The sequence below is a fragment of the Phyllobates terribilis genome, unplaced genomic scaffold (genome assembly GCF_046119375.1).
Source record: "Phyllobates terribilis strain yellow unplaced genomic scaffold, ASM4611937v1 Scaffold_4__5_contigs__length_816908805, whole genome shotgun sequence".
NCBI lineage: Eukaryota > Metazoa > Chordata > Amphibia > Anura > Dendrobatidae > Phyllobates > Phyllobates terribilis.
Genome location: NW_027362764.1, coordinates 179690460 through 179710618, shown reverse-complemented (window position 1 = coordinate 179710618; position 20159 = coordinate 179690460). Strand labels below are relative to the sequence as shown.

The 20159-nt window shown below is 41.5% G+C and overlaps 1 protein-coding gene across 2 annotated transcripts in view; it reads right to left on the bottom strand.

Annotated features, from left to right (window-relative positions):
* The window catches only part of RAB5A (RAB5A, member RAS oncogene family), a 35457-nt gene that overhangs the window by 9593 nt on the left and 5705 nt on the right, over positions 1–20159 (bottom strand). For both annotated transcript variants that reach the window (XM_073677959.1, XM_073677960.1), the window contains exons 2-3: positions 9287–9538; positions 2222–2373 (exon numbers count right to left, since the gene is read on the bottom strand). In XM_073677959.1, the coding sequence (XP_073534060.1) occupies positions 2222–2373; positions 9287–9452 (318 nt within the window). In that variant the 5' untranslated portion in view covers positions 9453–9538. The remainder of the gene's footprint in view (positions 1–2221; positions 2374–9286; positions 9539–20159) is intronic.

Here is a 20159-nt window from a genome sequence, read left to right as displayed (position 1 = left end):
GAGGCATCAGCGAGGTCAGGAAGAGGACCCACAAAAAGGTGATGCTTCAGACAAGCAGCTTCACCCCGTGACCCCTTACTGCTCATTAGAATAAAGCGTTCACCGTTTTCCAAGCAGTTTTTCTATCGTCTGCTTTGTTAGACAGAATATAGGTGGCATCCTGTTACTGTCATGGGTTATAAGTCGGTGATGGTTCGGAGACCTAAACCTTCTTCATAGGTTACCCTTAAATTATGTTCTTAAAGGGAAGCGATCACCAGAAATAACGCTATTTAATTGCATATCTGCAGGCTAATAGCGTTATTATGCTGCCCGGCACCAGCACGCAGCCAAAAGCAGAGGGGAGAAAATGAACTTTATTCTCCCCGCCAGCATTTGGTTTCAGTCATGGGGTCATGAGCACCACGGGTTCAGTCATCGCTCTGAGAATACAGAGCGGCTGCTGTAACCGCGACCCCGGACTGACAGCCGGCAGCAGAGGGTGTATCAGTCAGGGTCGGGGGTGCGGTTACAGCAGCCGCTCTGTATTCTCAGAGCGATAACTGAACCCGTGGCCCTCCCGACCCCATGACTGAAACCGAATGTTGGCGGGGAGAATAAAGTTCATTTTCTCCCCTCTGCTTTTGGCTGCGTGCAGGCGCCGGGCAGCATAATAATGCTATTAACCTGCAGATTAACCACATATCTGCAGGTTAATAGCGTTATTTCTGGTGACAGGTTCCCTTTAAAGTAGACAATTTTATGTAACAGTGAATATAGAGAACACAAAGCTCTCACAGCATGCAGATAAATACGACTCAAGAGCTGATTTGTTATTTTTCCTAATTGTAGCTGAATCTAATCACTGTGTACAAAGCAACTGAAATGTCATTTTCTCTGTGCAGTCACTTTGTTCTTATAAGACTAAAAAAATAAAAAAAATAGTTCCAGTGACTTTTGTTATTTCTGGACCAGTGGGTTACAGATCTGGCCGCTTGCAGACCTAATCCTTATGACAATGACTGTGTGAATACCAAGTATTTCTTATTAAGCACTCGCTCCTTGGTACTTTTCTCGATCCAAAGAAGCTAATGAGCTGGAACAGCCGACCCATTGTGCCAGAATAGGACCAAGAACCAGTCTGAAGTTGGCTCTATGCCCAGGATTGTACGTGTTACCTTCACAGATCTGATATTGATAATAAAAATATTACTGCCAAGTGTATTTTTACATTAAAGAAAAATCCTAAAACCAAGGCAAAGGGAAGTGTAGTGTATGGTACTAACTAATGCACAGACTCAACAGACGACTGCCAAGAGGTTAATGGAAATTGAAATTCACCCTTCAGAAAATGCAAAGCGAATTTGACAGAAGGTTTTTGCTATATAATCTGAGAGCAATATAACATAGGGCAAAAAAAACCTGATTCCAGGGATGTATCACTTACTGGACTAATTGGTGTAGTTTTCATAGAATCCTTGTTTGTCTGATCTAGATGTAGCAGAGCTAAAACTTTTGGACTATGTATCATGCCCCCCCACACCTCTGACGGACAGCCTCCTGTGTACACTGAATTGTCAGCAAGCTGCTAATCAATGTTGGGGCAAGGGATACACAGATTAGCCTGATTGGTCTGCACATGATACGTAGTCCTGTAGTGTTAATCTCCTGCTGATAAAACACTGATTGTATTGACAGTAAAGCACACAGTAGAGCAAGTGACACATCCATATAATCAAGCTTTTGTGTCCTAGGTTATGCAGCTCTCAGATTAAATAGCCAACACCTGCTTTCAAATTCCCTTTAAAAGGGTCTCTGTCAGCAAAGAAAGACTGTTCAAACCGAGTACAGGCGCTCAGTGCTTCATGGTGCAGCCAAATTGTTGAAATACACCTTCCCACCTGATGGTTTTCCCTCTATCTCCTCCATCCTCTGCCTCTATGGAGCCAGAGCTGTCAATCAAACGAGAAGGGTGTGGAGATTGAGGGACACCATGCAAGTGGAAAGGTGTATATAAATGATTGGCCCCGCCACAAAGCATTGAGCGATGGGACTTAGTTTGAACAGTCACTCTGTGCCGACAAAATCCAAAGAAAAGTAATAAGTACCATAAGTCTCAGTATCAACGGCATTAAAAGCAGTGACAGAATACAAAGAAACTAGTCACTGACGTCATGCACGAGAAGGAAGAAATAAATAGATTTTATAACATTGACAAATCCACAAACTAAGCTCCCAGTACCTCATTTGTGATGTCATATACAACTATGGCCGCCTGGGCTCCTCTGTAGTACATTGGTGCGAGGCTGTGGTATCGCTCCTGACCAGCTGTATCCCAAATTTCAAACTTTACCGTTGTGTCATCAAGGCAGACAGTCTGGGTAAGAAATGCAGCTGAAAAGAAAATGGATGAAAAAAATATTAAAAAGTAGGTGGTAAATATCGGGTGTTCACTAAATACAACATTGAACATACAGAACTGTATATACTGTACAGCCAGGGCAGTATACACAGTAAGCCAAACCTCCGACTCCCTCATACATGGCTCATGTTTAAGTGATAAATTTACTGCAGCACAGATTCATCTCAGCTAAAAGTCTAGACCCTTAGATCAGGAATAGGACAGACATTTATAGGACATTTCATAACTTTCCCAAATTCTTATGAATAAAATATTCCCCACAAACTGCATTGAACTACTGTACCCAATTTATTATATATTTTAGGAGTTGGAGTCGGTCCATTTTATACCGACTCCACCAAAATGGACACCGACTCCACAGTCCTGTGTGCAGCTGCTGTAGATGCAATATAGTGGCTAATCATGTTATGAGCAGCTGACCTGGGTGCAATTTGCTCTTTGTTACCCTTTATGCCTTCCATATACTCCAAAGGGACGCATAGAAAAAGAGAGTGTTCTCATGGGACATTTTTTTTTTAAAGACCGTTTGACTGATCAAGCCAAGCTCAGGTGCTCTGTGCACCCTTGTCGTGGCAAAACACTTTGGTGCACACTTGCTTTCTACTTATCTTTGCCCTTTGAGGTCTCCTGTAAAGCCAGAGTAGTCAATCAAGGAAGAGGGGGAGATAGATGGAAACAAGTAGGTGGCACTGGACTTTGTTTTAGCACTGAGCGTCTGTGCTCAGACATTTTCCACTAAGTAGCATTGGTGCGAATCTGTTTGCAGGACCCAGTCCAGCAGCCACATCAGTAATTTGTGGCTGTTGGACAAGATCCCTATGAACTTCTTACTGTCCTGGATGCAGTCTCCGGCTCCTCTCCTGATTAGCCGGCCTTGCGCAGCATCACGATTGCAGCACATGTGACGTTGCGCCACAACAGCTAATCAAAAGAAGAACCTCGGATGCAGCCAGGTAAGAGGCAACTCTCAGGGCCTCCGTTCACTAGCCAAAGATTACCGAGTGGTCCGGGGCCTGAGAACTGATCTGTACCAATTCTATATGGGGAAAGACAAGAAATACTGCTTGGGGTCTTATGACTGTGTGTACGAGTAGCTGTGACTTGGCCCTAATGAGGTAGGGGCCAATTTTAGTAAAGACCTGTGTTCACAGCACACTTTATCAGGATCACACAGGGGCATAGTATTCCTTTTTATTCTTACAGGTTCTTTTAACCCTTTCACGACAGAGCCTTTGTGCTACAAGTAACGTGGAAGCCCCTATATATTTCCGATAACAGATGACGGACCTGAGTGGGGACTAGCTTTTTAAGTGGATTGTGTTGAAGCTTTTATTGGGAACATTTTACATAACGTTTTGGATCACATTTATCCTGCGCTCTACGCTGATCACTTATATCGGGGTTTCCATCTAAATCTTCGAGTAACATAATTCAGATGAAACCCCCGAGGGATCCATTCACTATAATGAGGCAGCAGAGTTACTCTGGACTTCGTCTGGCCTCTATTTAGCGGTGTCCTTTTCAGAGGTGCACAAAACTGTGGCCGACGGCACTTTTATGCACACCTAATAAAAAGATGGACATCTCCAAATCACAGGTCAGACGGCGTCCACAACCCAGGTGCCTCATCACAGGTAATCTTCACCGGGGAATATCCGTCTGAATCACGTATTTCAGAGATTTACACGAAAACCCTGGTGTAAGCGTTCAGCGCAGAGCGCAGGATAAATGTGACCTGAGCCATACTGCGTTGTTTTGGGAAGCAGAATGAACAAATCAACAGCAGGTGAAGAATTTGTTTTATTTATTTTTTATGCCATTCCTCGTGCATGGTTAAGTGATGAGACGACTTTATTCTTCGGCTTGGTGCGATTACAGTGATACCAGATTTATAGTGGGTTTTTAGGTTTGCCAGCTGTCACACACTAAAAAAATCTTTTTTTTTATTTATTTTTTTTTTTGCATCGCCATACTTTAAGAGCAATCATTTTTCCATATTTCGGCCGACCGAGTTGACATTTTTATTGGTACCATTTTCGAGCACATAACATTTTTTAAATCGTTTTCTATTCTGTTTTTTGGGAGGCAGAATGAACAAAAACCAACAATTCAGGATTTGTTTTTTGAAAGTTTTTTTTTTTTTTTTTTTTTTTTAATACCGTTTCGCGTGTAGTAAAATTGATAAGGCAGCTTTATTTTTCGGATCAGTACGATTACAGCGATACCACATTTATATTTTTTTTATGTTTTGCCGCTTTTACACAAAAGCCATTTTATAGAAAAAATAATTGTTCTTGCATTGCTTTATTCTGAGAGCTGTAACTTTTTTATTTTTTGGCTGATGGAGCTGCATGGCAGCTTTATTTTTGCAGGACAAGATGACGTTTTTAGCAGTACCATTTTTATTTCCATTTGGCTTTTTGATCGCATTTTATTCGACTTTTTGTTTGGCGGTATGATGAAAAAGCATCGTTTTTTTGCTCTGTTTTTTTTTTTTTTTTTTACGGTGTGCGCAGAACGGGTTAATTAGTGTGACAGTTTTATAGATTGGGTTGTTCCAGACGCAGCGATACCAAATATGTATACTTTTTTGTTTTTGCATAAATATACTGATTTATTGGTTTAATATTTAATTGTGATTTTTTTATTTTTTTATTTTTTTTTAAATAGTTTGAAAACATTTTTTAAACTTTTTTACTTAGTCCTTGTATAGGACTTCAATTTTCGTTTTTCTGATCACTGATCTCATGCAATGCAATAGACATGAATTGCATTGCACGAGACCTGACAGTTTTACACTGTCAGATCTACTGTTAGACTTAGCTGCTGGCTGAGCCTAGCAGGCCACTGTACATGGCAGACCCGGAGGTCATCATGTGACCTCCGGCTGCCATGACAACGCCATATCTTATCACAGGGGCTGTCGGTAAGGTGAGTGGATGACCCCCTCTCTTCTAAATACAATGGATCGTGGCATCTAGAAGATAGCAAAGGGCATCATTGGGACCTGATCCAATCAGGTCCCGATGATGTTACCTGTCAGAGCTGTCGCTCTACACAGGAATCGCAGCACTTGCAGGAGCGCTGCGAGACCGCCGACCTTTTATAAACGTCGGCACTGCACAAAGCCGACGTTTATGTACAGTGGGCGGTCGGGAAGCAGTTAACTTCACCACATTCATAGTCCTAGAAAGGTACATAACCACTGGATTGGACTTTTTACTTATATCAGGTTTTGGATCAGCTTCGGGATCATAAAATCAGAAATAAAATTATCCATTAATTTCAATGGGAACAGAAGAGTCCTAAAATACTGGATTAAAGGGGTTGTCCATAACTAGGACAACCCCTTCTCAATCTGAATATTTGCCCCCGTTAAAATAAAGACACGCGCTTTCGGGGCTTACGTGAGGTTATGCCACATGAGCCCAGCGCCCAATCAGTGCTGGCGTCACTGTCCCAACCTTCAGATGTATATGTAATCAAGAGGGAGTGAGCGGCCAGCTCTTTATTTTAATGGGGGCAAACATTCAGATTGAGAAGGAAATTGTCTTAGTAGTGGACAACCCCTTTTTTGTCTGGCAAGAAAAAATAAATCAATAAAAAAGGATGGCAATTTGATTTTTATTATAACAATCAAATCTAGAGGAAACAGAACTTACAGATATTTTTGCAGCAAAAACGAGAGTGTTGGCAGCAAAACTGCTGGGTAAAGTACATGCCTTTTTCATGCGTTTTTTCCCCCATTCATTTGAATGGGTGAAAAGTGCTGCAAAAATGTTGAAAGAATTGACATGAAAAGCTGTAAGTCACCCATAGGAATGATTGTTTAAAAAAAAAAAAAAAAGAAGAACCTGACCTATAGTGGGGAAAATAAGTATTTGATACACTGCCGATTTTGCAAGTTTTCCCACCTACAAAGAATGGAGAGCTCTGTCATTTTTATCGTAGGTACACTTCACCTGTGAGAGACACACTCTTACAACAAAAAAACAGAAAATCACATTGTATAATTTTTACATAATTAAATTGCAATTTATTGTACAAAATAAGCATTTCATCACCTACCAACCAGCAAGAATTCTGGCTCTCACAGACCTGTTAGTTTTTTCTTTAAGAAGCCCTCCTACTCTGCACTCATTACCTGTATTAACTGCACTTGATTGAATTTGTTACCTGTATAAAAGACACCTGTCCACACACTCAATCACACGCCAACCTCTCCACCATGGCCAAGACCAAAGAGCTGCCTAAGGACACGAGGGACAAAATTGTAGACCTGCACAAGGCTAGTATGGGCTACAGGACAATAGGCAAGCAGCCTGTTGAGAAGGCAACAACTGTTGGCACAATTATTAGAAAATGGAAGAAACACAAGATGACTGTCAATCTTCCTTGGTCTGGGGCTCCATGCAAGATCTCGCCTCGTGGGGTACGGATGATTCTGAGAAAGGTCAGGAATTGGGCCAGAACTACACGGGAGGACCTGGTCAGTGATCTGAAGAGAGCTGGGACCAGTCTCAAACATTACCGTTAGTAACACACTACGCCGTCATGGATTAAAATTCTGCAGGGCACGCAAGGTCCCCCTGCTCATGCCAGCACATATCCGGGCCCGTTTGATGTTCGCCAATGACCATCTGGGTGATCCAGAAGAGGCATGGGAAAAGGTCATGTGGTCAGATGAGACCAAAATAGAACTTTTTGGTGTCAACTCCACTTGCCGTGTTTGGAGGAAGCAGAAGGATGAGTACAACCGCAAGAACACCGTCCCAACTGTGATGAGCGGTGGGGGAAACACCATACTTTGGGAGTGCTTTTCTGCACAGGGGACAGGACGACTGTACCGTACTGAAAGGAGGATGGATGGGGTCATGTATCGCAAGATTTTGGCCAACAACCTCCTTCCCTCAGTAAGAGCATTAAAGATAGGCCATCGCTGGGTCTTCCAGCAAGACAATGACCCAAAATACACAGCCAGGGCAACTGAGGAGTGGTTCTGTTAGAAGCATTTCAAGGTCCTGGAGTGGCCTAGCCAGTCTCCAGACCTGAATCCATTAGAAAATCTTTGGAGGGAGCTGAAACTCAATGTTGCCCAGCGACAGCCCCAAAATCTGAAAGATCTGGAGAAGATCTGTATGGAGGAGTGGGCCAAAATCCCTGCTGCAGTGTGTGCAAACCTGGTCAGAAACCAGAGGAAACGTCTGACCACTGTAATTGCAAACAAATTTTCTGTACCAAATATTAAGTTCTGTTTTTCTATTGTAGCAAATACTTAATTTATTAGCATTTTATTGCATGAAATATGTGAAAATCATACAATGTGATTTTCTGTATTTTTTAGATTCTGTCTCTCACAGGTGAAGTGTACCTATGATAAATATTACAGACCTCTCCATTCTTTGTAGGTGGGAAAACTTGCAAAATCAGCAGTGTATCAAATACTTATTCTACCCACTGTATATACCTTCGGGTCTTGGATTGATTTGATGTATGTAGAGGGAGCTTTTACAGCAAATACAACAAACAGAAATAAAAGGCAAAGTATGAAAAGACCCTAATTCAATAGAACTAGCTGCACAAATCTGCCTGGTGTTTTGCTACAAAGTATCAGTCTGGAGTCCCAGCTGGCAGCACTTTGTCTACACAAGACTAGGTATGGATATAGTATTGCTACCTCTGTATTCACTGAGAGAAAACTAAGGCCACATGCACACATTGAGTATTTGGTGCGTTTTTTACCTCCATATTTGTAAGCCATAACAAGGACTGCTGATAAATACAGAAGTGGTGATGTGTTTCTATTATACTTTTCCTCTGATTTTTCCACTCCTCGTTTTGGCTTACAGATACTGATGTAAAATACTGACCAAATACTGAACGTGTGCACGTGGCCTTAGGCTGTATTTACATCGAATTTTTTGAGGCTGTCAAAAAAACAAGTGGAAACTGCTCCTTTTTGGGGAGTGTTTGGAGGAGCTTTTCTTTTCTTGAAGTGGTTTTGATGAGTTTTGGAGGAGCTTTTTTGTTCCCAGAAGTGTTCTTAACAAGTTTGGACAGTGCCTAGTTTGGAGAGGGGTTTCCAGAATTCTTTTCAATTAAGTGAATTGCCATTTGTTTCCCACCAGGTGTTTTTTTTTTTTAACAACAACTTCAAAATAAAAAGCTTAAAAAAAAAACCCACATGAAGAGCGGACAATTTTTTTTTTTTGAGAATTTTAGGGAGGATCCACTCAAAACTCAACAATCTCTTAGTGCAGATATCATAATATACCCAATACCCCTTGGGTGACGGTCAAATACTCATTTAGTCAACTGCAGTTTCCTACATCTCCCATACACATACATGCTCTCTTAGGCTACGGCCCCACTATCAGTATTTGGTCAGTATTTTTCCTCAGCATTTGTAAGCCAAAACAAGGTGAATCAGAGAAAAGGTATAATAGAAACAAGTTCACCAATTCTGCATCTATCACCCACTCCTGGTTTGGCCTTACAAAAAACTGAGGAAAAATACTGACCGAATACCGATAGTGGAGCCGTGGCCTTTAGCGGAACGTGCATGTGTTCTCTATGCAGAGAGGAGAGAACGCCGCTGCTAGACACACCTGTTGGCGGCTTGGTTCCAGGTAAATAAAAATGCCCAATTTTTGTGTCCATGACATTGTGTCATCAGCAGGTCTCCACACTAGAAGGTTGACCGGTCCCACCGAAATCGATAGGTATAGCCAACTTTTCTCGAATGTGTATGTGATGCATTAGTTGTAAAGCTTGATGCAAAGTTGTAAAACTTCTCATGTATAAAGTGATTAGAGGACAACCCCTGCAATGTAGTACATTTAGCGTGTCTACATCTGCCGTGAAGAATATTAGACATTTTCTAACCTCCAATTGTGCTTTCTTGGAACTCGTGGAACTGTCCCTTTACGAAGCGTAGCACTAAGCTGGACTTTCCAACAGCGGATTCCCCCAGGAGGACGAGCTTGAACTGACAGATTTTATTTCCAGCGTTTGGTCCGTTGGGCCGGGTGGCTCCTCCTCGGTTAGCCATGTTTGTATACGGACAGATCAGTCTACTGTAGTTGCGAAGGGCAATCCGGGAAGCAATGCTCGGTGGTCGCTTAACCTTCTGGAAATCTGTGATAAAATAGAAAATGACAGATTTACTTTAGATTTTGAGGCCTGTGATATTTCCTGGGTTTACAGACGTCGTACAGTCACAGTTCGCCGCGTCGCCATACATTTTTATTGACAATGAATGAGCAATTAGTAACCCAGTGCAGAGCGGCATGTTCTAGCCCAGTGTGGGAGGATCGCACTTACTGTGACAGTAATACCATTCAATAGGGTAAAGAGAAACAATGCTGCCCCCACAGCACAGGAATTACCCGGACAAAGCTCATGTTGTGCATTCAGACTAATAATCCCATTAAAAGTATGCATGCTATTATACATCAATGGAAAGTCATACAGGAATATGTTAACCAAGACATTTCTCACAGGGGAATGCAATGCTTTCATTAAAACATTTAGTCCGCGATTTAGAAGCAGAGTAATTATCAGATTACACAAATCATGGGTTTCCAAAAAAATAGCTATGATTATGTATAATGCAGCATGCTCGCAGGCAATATCCAGCGCAGGTCATCACAGGGCAGATTGTCACGTATTCTGGATTATTCATCGGTTACAGAAGGATATATTACCTTCATTTCTAGGTATAATGAACATGCAAGAAACGGCACTTGTGAAAATCAAGATTAGAATGCAGCTGCATTTTATGAAAAAGTGAGAAATAATCAAAATTTCTGGGATTATAAAATGACAGATTAAATTAACGTATAGGTTTACATTTTATTAGTACTTAGCAATGGTTTAGCTGAAGCACTCAGTGATACATTTACAAGATGACAAGCACCAGGTGTGACTTCGCTGAACGACTCACCTAGCCCGTGTTCATACAGTGCTGTTTCTGAAAGCTGTCAGTTTGTTCTTTTAACAGTTATTTAGCAGAAATTGTAATTTTTGTGTTCTCCAGATGTGGACCACCCATAGATTATACACATCCAGGCAGCTCACACCCATCTCTATTTAAGTGTGTTTTCCATCTCCACCATTCTCTAGCTCTATAAGACCAGAGCTGTTTATCAAAGAGGGTGGGGTGGAGGTTTGAGGGAAAAGCATTTATTTTCCCTCTACCTCCACACCGCCCTCTTTGATTGACAGCTCGGGCTTTCTAGATCCAGAGAATGGCGGAGATAAATGGAACACACACTTAAATGTTTGCCCACACCAAGGGTGCACCGAGCGCATGTACTTGGTTTGCACAGTCCGTTTACGCTGAGCTGCACAGACTCCCTGTAAATTAAATTTTAAAAAAACATACAAAAAAAACAGTCCAAAACGTATCCCTTTTTGTCATTTGTGATCAGGCAAATCGTTGTGGGCAGAGCACAGACAAACGCTGATGTCGCTGTCAGAGGTAACATCATCCTGCTGTGATTGAAAGGAGTGATGTGATATATATTTCATAGTGCCCTTCACTTCTTCCCCACTAATACGCCTACCGGAGGCTAATGAGGCCAATTGTAGCCTGTATTTGGTAGTACTACTGCCTGGACGGCTAGTGCTTCTGTTGCTGATAGTGTCTCCAGCATTCTTAGCTATGGTGTGTTTTTTTCCCTCTTTTACACTACTCTGTCCATTGCCTTGATTTGCATAGAATCGATCTCTACATACATAAAGATGGCAGATGTCACCAAAAGGATCTAAAAAGCACAACCAGCTGCATTTCTGATCCCATGTCTTCCCTAGACTCACAATACACAATGAAACTGTGAGTAATTCGGCAACAAAACCTCAATAGACTGATGCAAAAGAATACTGATACACGGCAGTATATCTGTATTCTTTTCCACCAGTCTATTGAGGTTTTGGTGCCTCGTTACCCAATTACTCATTCTCGGTACAGTCATATAAATGCCTGAAAGGAGCCCACAGGGCCAAACTGCTCAAAGGTTTATCTCAGGGCTAGAAGGAAGTGGCGCTACATCATTTAGAAACGCTCATATTAGCCGACATTATGGGCAATTGCAGAAATAAGGTCTAGATCTATGCCAAAAAGCATTTTAATCTTTAGCCCCAATGGCTGCCTCTAACAAGCAGTGGATGGATTTAGAGAAAGATGGCTGGCTTCAATAACAATGAAGCTGCCTCTTCTTAAAATGTGGCTCACAGAAATAGGAAAAGAAGTCAAGAGGGGGGGGGGGATCAATAAAAAATTATATTTAAACCAGGTTTTTATTACATAGTTTGCTCAGGTTCTTCTGTGTACTTCTGTGCATTCGGGTTTACCTGGTGCTACGACACCCAGTGAAGGAGTGTCAGCACATAGACTACTTGACTTGGGGAAAGTCATCTTGCTTTTATCGGTCTATAATAGATCTGAGATTTGTTTTATTGCAGCAACACAAGCTTGCCTCAACAAGAACAATCCTATATAAAATGAAGGAGGTGATCCTACACACTTTTTTATCTGTCAGTGATCCACCTGTTACCATAATACAGTTCACTGTTGTGTTTGAGTATAAGACTGGCTGCAGCAGGAGCCTCCCCCCTCTGCAGTATTAACATGGTAAGATTCAGCAGGCTTTCTACAAGACATTTGTCAGTTTCCAGGATTCTCGGAATTTCTTAAAACAAACTGTAGGGAGGGATCCTTTTCCGTTTAACTTGTATCATTACTTTCTAGGCTTAGTACATCTTTAAAACTAGTAGAATTCGAGTCTATTTCTTTACACTTCATGCACGTGACAAATAAAACGTGGAGCCTGACAGGTTGCTGGGCTATCGAACTCATTTGGAAAAGTTTTCAACGTTCAAGTAAAAAAAAAATGAAAAATTCTAGGTAAACTCATAATAAAAGCTTTTCCAACTTTGTTTCTAATTTGACATTTCAGCTCGGTTTGTCCACACCTAGTTCTGTGAAAGGGCACGTTATTCTGCAATTCTGTGCTGGAAGAGAGCCCCGAATTATCAGATGCCAGACTGTTAACTAGTCATAGATCACCCGATTTTTACAAATGACACATTTCACGGTACATGCACCATATGAAAGAATAGGAAAACAAAACTGAAACAAATCGTGTGGTAGCATTCTCTAAAATGAGGAAGGATCAGAGTCTAACAAAGTGACACAGTGTTGGCCAATGATCTGAATCACAAACCACACCAAATAGGACATCTGTATACAGTTACCTATCAAACATAAAAAAATGAAATTGGTTTGGTTTAATCTGGTAATAGGACCTGGTTGTTGGACTGAGGAGCGAAGAGTGCACTCCCACTCCATCACGAGAGTCCTGGCTTAAACTGTTCTATTAGCCACTCATTGAGAGCACATTAGGAGGCAGCAAGTAAAGCTCCTTAAATAGGGTGCGAGCTGTCCACACATGGCACCCTGCCTGGGCAAGGAGCCATCCTCATGACCGGTATGTATGTGTGTGTTGAGGTACTAGTCTACAGGTTTTAGATATTTAAGGTGTCATATGATATAGTTAGTGTTCACACGGCCTACAATTCAATTTAAAACGGATTTAAAAATTACTTCAACTTGCGAAAAGCTAAAAAAATGTTTTAAAAATAATATCTATCTATCTATGTTGATGTGCCCTTCTGTCTGAAGCCGGAGTCAGCGTGTGAGCATACTGCACTACAGCGCCATTTTATTGAAGACACTGTGTATGCGAATTCGCAGACACAGTGTCTTCAACTAAATAGCTCTGGATATGGCGGGATACGCAAGCGTTGACTCCGGCACTATTTTATTTATTGAAGAATTCTACTACAATGTCAACATAGCAGGGCGACCATCACCATTATGCCTATGGCCGGCGTGTGCCGACTGCTAGGTTGACGTTGTAGTAGAATTCTTCAATAAATAAAATGGTGCCAGAGTCAATGCATTGGCATACCGCGATCTCCGGCGCCAAATGTACCAATAAAAATGCCTACCAACTGGGAGTAGAACGGGTTCAATTTAATACATATACAGTGGCATGTAAAAGTTTGGGCACCCCTGGTCAAAATCATGGTTATTGTGAACAGTTAAGCAAGTTGAAGATGAAATGATCTCTAAAAGGCATATTGTTAAAGATGACATATTTCAGTTGTATTTTAGGCAAATAAGTATATAGATGGTCTTTTTTTTTTTTTAATTTTAAAAAATTAAAATAAGGGAAATGGGCCTATGCAAAAGTTTGGGCACCCTTGGAGATTTGTGTGCTTTGATAATTTTGACCAAGGTTTCTGACCTTAATTAACCTGTTAGGGTTATGGCTTGATCACTACCATCATTAGGAAATGCCAGGTGATGAAAATTTCCCAGCTTTATAAAAACCAAGCCTCCTCTAACTTTATGCCAAAAAAACAGCAGCCATGGGTTCTTCTAAGCAGCTGCCTAGCACTCTGAAAATGAAAATGGTGGAGGCCCATAAAACAGGAGAAGGCTATAAGAAGATAGCAAAGTGTTTTCAAGTTGCCCTTTCCTCAGTTTGAAATGTAATTAAGAAATGGAAGTTAACAGGAACAGTGAAGGTCAAGATAAGGTCTGGAAGACCAAACAAAATTTCAGTGAGAGCTGTTCGTACGATTGCTAGAGAGGCAAATCAGAACCCCCGCTTGACCTCAAAAGACCTACAGAAAGATTTAACAGACTCTAGCTTTGTGGTTCATTGTTCTACTGTTCAGAGACACCTGCACAAATATGACCTTCATGGAAGAGTCATCAGAAGAAAACCTCTCCTGCAGCCTCACCATAAAATTCAGCATCAGAAGTATGCAAAAGAACATCTAAACAAGCCTGATACATTTTGGAAACAAGTTCTGTCGACCGAAAAGGTTAAAATAGAAGTCTTTGGCCACAATGATCAAAGGTATGTGTGGAGAAAAAAGGCCACCAAATTTCAGGAAAATAACATCTCGCCAACTATTAAGCATGGGGGTGGATCAGTCATGCTTTGGGGGTTGTGTTGCAGCCAATGGTACAGGGGACATTTCACGGGTAGAGGGAACAATGGATTCAATGACATTTCAACAAATTCTTGATGCAAACATAACACCATCTGTAAAAAAGCTGAAGTTGAAAAGAGGATGGCTTCTACAAATGGTTAATGATCCTAAACAAACATCAAAATCCACAATAGGCTACCTCAAAAGGTGCAAGCTGAAGGTTATACAATGGCCCTCACAGTCCCCTCTTCTGAACATCAATGAAAATCTGTGGCTAGACCTCAAAATAGCAGTGCATGCAAGATGACCAAGGAATCTCACAGAACTGGAAGGATTTTCCAAGGAAGAATGGATGAAAATCCCTCAAACAAGAATTGAAAGACTCTTGTCTTGCTACAAAAAGCTTTTACAAGCTGTGATACTTTCAAAGGGGTGTGCTACTAGGTACTAACCATGCAGGATGACCAAACTTTTGCATTGGTAGATTTTCCTATTTCGTCATTTTTAAAATGTAAAATATTAAAAAATATATATTTTTTGCCTAAAATACAAAGGAAATCTGTTATCTTTAACTTAAGGCCTTTTAGAGATCATTTCATCTTCAACTTGCTTAACTGTTCACAATAACACTAACTTTGACATGCCACTGTACATTACATACATACATATTATAGATAGAGTGTACGAGTCAAAAGCATGGTGTGCATTAACCTTCGGAGCTGAATTCAAAGTTCTGCCAGTTGCCAATTGAAACACATTTGTTAAGTCTGGGCAGACTGTGGCTTATTTCCTTTTTGTTCCCCTTTGGCCAAGGAGAATATTAATAAATGGTAAAGATGTGACAAATACCATGAAAGAAAAATCAAATGATGGTTCAAGGAGATGCACAACTAGTAGCCAATCCACATAGTAGGTAGAATAGAAAGCCCTTTATTGGCAAACTGGCTTAGGGTAACCCAAAAATCAACTTTAGTTGTAAAACCTGTCGAGTGCACAATATAAGAACTAATATTTAAAACTTTTCAGAGTAAAAGTAACTTTTTTTTGCAAACTACAATAGAAGTTCAAGACTACAAAAGGAAAAAAACCTTTTCTATAATCATTTTTCTTCCAAAAATCTGTTCTTCAGGGAAACTAGTACCTGCTCACCACAGGCATCCGTGCCAGCTGGGGAAAAATACTCCAGACAAATGGTAAACTGCAAATGAATGGTAAAAACAAAACATCAATGACTGGCATTTGTACATCAGCCCTAAAGCGGAAAAGATTTCATTTCAATTCCAAACAGGTACTGGCAAGGACAACTAGCCCCCTCATAAGTGTGAAGAAGACTTCGGCCATAAAAAGATCCTTGATATATTCAGGAGTCAGGAGTTCCTCTTATTAAAGGGAGGTGGGGAGCAGAGATGCTCTAATAGGTAAAGCCCTGTACTCACACTAACTGGAATGTACAAATCTTCGCTAAGCAGCAGTTGAAAGCAGCTCATAAAGGAGCAAGAACTGGCCATTAAAAAAAGAACTGCAGCACGGTATCTGGGAGAGAAGGAAGCAAAAAAAGTATATTACAAAAAAATAATAACTTTGCAATGCATGGCGGATAAAGGAAGCTTGGTTACTCTTTAAAGTTATGGCTCATTAGTATATACTACAGACATGTACGGTGACGCAGGTAGACTTCTCCTGGAGGCTCGCTACACTTTCACATTCCAGTGTGACCTGTTTGTACTTGGCAGGTGACAGGTGACGTCATTCTGACAAGGGCTTACAGAAATTCTACACTCTGTAGACACACCTCTACTTGTCAAGAGTTACATAACCTTCAGGCAGAAAGTGGAGTTAAGCAAAGTATGAATAGAACATTACAGAATATGCAACAAAATCTAAAACTGCATAAGAGGCAGTAAGGCCCTGTTCAGATTATTAGGTCCATTTCCTTGCTTTTCGGTAGCATTGCTCTCACAGTCAGAAATGGGTAATCTGCGAGCCAACTGACCCATTGTACGTTAACTGGATTTGAAATAACTGTCCAGGTAATACACACGTGGTCAAAATTGTTGGTACCCCTCGTTTAATAAAAGAAAAACCCACAATGGTTACAGAAATAACTTGAATCTGACAAAAGCAATAAATTAAAAATCTTTTAAAATGAACAAATGAAAGTCAGACATTGCTTTTCAACCCCGCTTCCACAGAATTTAAAAAAAATTAACCTCATGAAATAGGACTGGACAGAAATGATGGTTCTCTTCTTAAATTAATATTTTTTTGAACAACCTTTTGAGGCAATCACTGCAATCAAACGATTCCTGTAACTGTCAATGAGACTTCTGCACCTCTAGACAGGTATTTTGGCCCACTCCTCATGAGCAAACTGCTCCAGTTGTCTCGTGTTTGAAGGTTGCCTTTTCCAGACGGCATGTTTCAGCTCTTCCTATTGCAAGACCCATGACCTGCGACTGAGACCAAGCTTTCTGACACTGGGCAGCACATTTCTCACTAGAATCCCTTGATAGTCTTGAGATTTCATTGCACCCTGCATAGATTCAAGATGCCTTGTGCCAGATGCTGCAAAACAGCCCCAGAACATAACAGAGCCTCCTCCATGTTTCACAGTAGGGACAGTGTTCTTTTCTTGATATGCTTCATTTTTCCATCTGTGAACATAGAGGTGATGTGCTTTGCCAAAAACTTCCATTTTTGTCTCATCTGTCCATAGGACATTCTCCCAGAAGCTTTGTGGCTTCTCAACATGTAGTTTGGCAAATTCCAGTCTGGCATTTTTTTATGATTTTTTTTCAACAATGGTGTTCTCCTCGGTCGTCTCCCACGAAGTCCACTTTGGATCAAACAACGATGGATGGTGCGATCTGACACTGATATTCCTTGAGCTTGAAGTTCACCTTTAACCTCTTTAGAAGTTATCCTGGGCTATTTTGTTACCATTCGTAGTATCCGTCTCTTTGATTTGTCATCAATTTTCCTCCTGCGGCCACGTCCAGGGAGGTTGACTACAGTCCAATGGATCTTACATTTCTGAATAATATGTGCAACTGTAATCACAGGAACATCAAGCTGCTTGCAGATGGTCTTATAACCTTGCTTATAACATGCTTGTCTATAATTTTCTTTCTAATCTCCTGAGACAACTCTTTCCTTTGCTTCCTCTGGTCCATGTTGAGTGTGGTACACACCAAGTCACCAAACAGCACAGTGAGTATCTGTAGCCCTATATACAGGCCCACTGACTGATTACAAGATTGTAGACACAACTTGATTTAACATGTCCCTTTTGTCACATTATTTTCAGTGGTTACCTTTATTTCCATCAGGAGTTTAATTTTTTTTTTTTTTTTTTAATTCTGTGGAAGCAGGGATGAAAAGCAATGTCTGACTTTCATTTGTTCATTTTCATAGATTTTTAATTTATTAGTACTTTTGTCAGAATCAAGTTATTTCTGTGACCATTGTGGGGTTTTCTTTCATTAAACGAGGGGTACCAATAATTTTGACCACGTGTGTATATAGAAGCCTTGGCAGACGGCTTTCTACTTCTTATATTTCGTGAAATGCTCTTATAATTAGGGTATGTGCTCACAGTCAGGAGCCGCTGCAGGTTTCATGCTGCGTGTTTATGCAGTGTCCAGATGTTACAGCATAGTGGATGGGATTTGTAGAAATCCCATGTCCATTATGCGTGCATCTGAGGCTGCGGATCACCTGCGGCGCGTCTTTGAGACCCGCAGCATGTCAATTTCTCTTGCGGGTCCGCTAGTGGACTTTCCCCATAGATTAACATCTATGAAAAAAGCCCGCATGTAACAAAAAATAAATAAATGGTGCCACACATTTGCATAAAATTAGGCGGGAGACGCACACTATTCCGCAGCGTCGGAGCCGCAGGCGGCTCGTGACCGTGGGCACATACCCTTAAAAGGGTGAAGGGCACAGCTGCAATACTACTAGTGTAACGTTATATTCATATGTTGAGCTGAAAAAGGTTGTCCAACTGTACGGATGAGCGGACCCATGGATGATCGGAGTCGCTTGGTTCTAGCGAACTTTAGTCCAAAGTTCAGTTCCAGTACCAGAACCCCATACAAGTCAAGAGGGACCCAAACTTTGGTGCTGTAAAATGGTCTCTCTCTCTCGCTGAACATTAAAACAGACTTCTGGGAGAAGTCCGTGTTCTGCGTTCAGCAATAGACATTAAGTGTCCGGTACGGTCCCCGAACTTTACAGTTCGCTCATCTCTATCCAACAGTGACATTTTATTTTTTTCAGAAATGGATCATTTTAAATTAACAAAAAGAGGTGTAGTGGCCCTCCAGCATCTCTGAAGGTCCAGCACAGGTTGCTCCAGAGGTCTACGCCGTCTCCGGGAGAAGTTACAGGTGAATAGAACGGATTCACCAGACCACTGCAGCCGGTGACTTCAGAACGCCGCAGACACCACTTCCAGAGCCAGCGCAGACCTCCGAAGCAGCCTGTGTCAGATCTGTCAGGGCGCTGGCATTCGAGTTTGCTTCCATTTAGGATTTTAAAACTGTTCAAAAAAAATGTCACAGTCAGACAACCACACGCGCTTTTCTTACATTCTGTTTGAGGCCAAGTTTCCATTGTGCAAAAACACAACAGGTTTTCACTTGTTGGAAATGTGCTGCATTTTACAGTGCAAGAGACTTTCAAACATCTTACGTACTTGCTGCAAAATAAATCGGCAGCGACAAGAGCTGCAGGTATGAGATGATCATATGAATTCATGCTGTTGGTCAAGGTTTGAATTTCACCCTTTGTGATGCAAAAAAGTGAAATGTGCAGCTCCTCCGCTCTTACACCGCAATGATAGCCACAGTGGAAAATATAGCTATGGCATCTCTGCTGCGGGAGGTCCACAGTGGGAAGGTTAGGTGGGATCGTAGCCTTAAATGTGGCGTTAACAGATTGTCTAATGTTATAGGTCACTGCCCCCTGACAGCGCTGGTAATCATCCAGCAGAGCCTGAAGGGATGACTGACACTTATCTGCAATGTTACCTCCTTAAGCAGTTAGTAGAATCGGGCCAGTTACGTCTACAAATTGCAGACATAACTGGCGCCAAGTCCTCGTCCGCATTATAACCGTAAAATACACTGGATTAGTGCTCGCATTCACTCGTGTGCACTGTCGTAAAGGCTAGTATTGGTCAGTGTGCACACACTGAAAATACAACCCAAGAAACAGAAAGGGTCTTAAAAGGCCACAATCCAAAGTGTTATTCTATTGCCCCATGCCCTTGACTGGTATCTAATGGAGGTAAAAACAAAAGTTCGAAGTGTTTCTGTTGCCTTTTACATTTCTAATCGAAGGGTTTCTAAAAAAGTAAACTGTTCTCCTCAGAACCTCAAAGGGTCTCAATTATTAGGCCGGTTTCACACGTCTGACCTTCATGGCTGGCCTGAGTATAGAAGATCTGCGGCCAGTTCGCACGTGATAGTCCGAACTCGGACCGTGAATGTCAGACGTGTGAAACCAACCTAATAAGGGAAGTTGTGAGCGACATACGACCATTTTAAGAATTCTTACAAAGATGGAATTCCTACAATGTCATCCAACCTTCTCTATCACAAGGGGCCATTGATGTCGCATGAGTTCCAGTCAGAGTCTACGTTTTTGTACCAGCATGGAGGAGGCAAGTGGACCCTTCACTGTTTACCACACATCTGGTAGAGGCTGTGCCTGGTGCTTCATCTAACTCACGTGTCAAACCCTG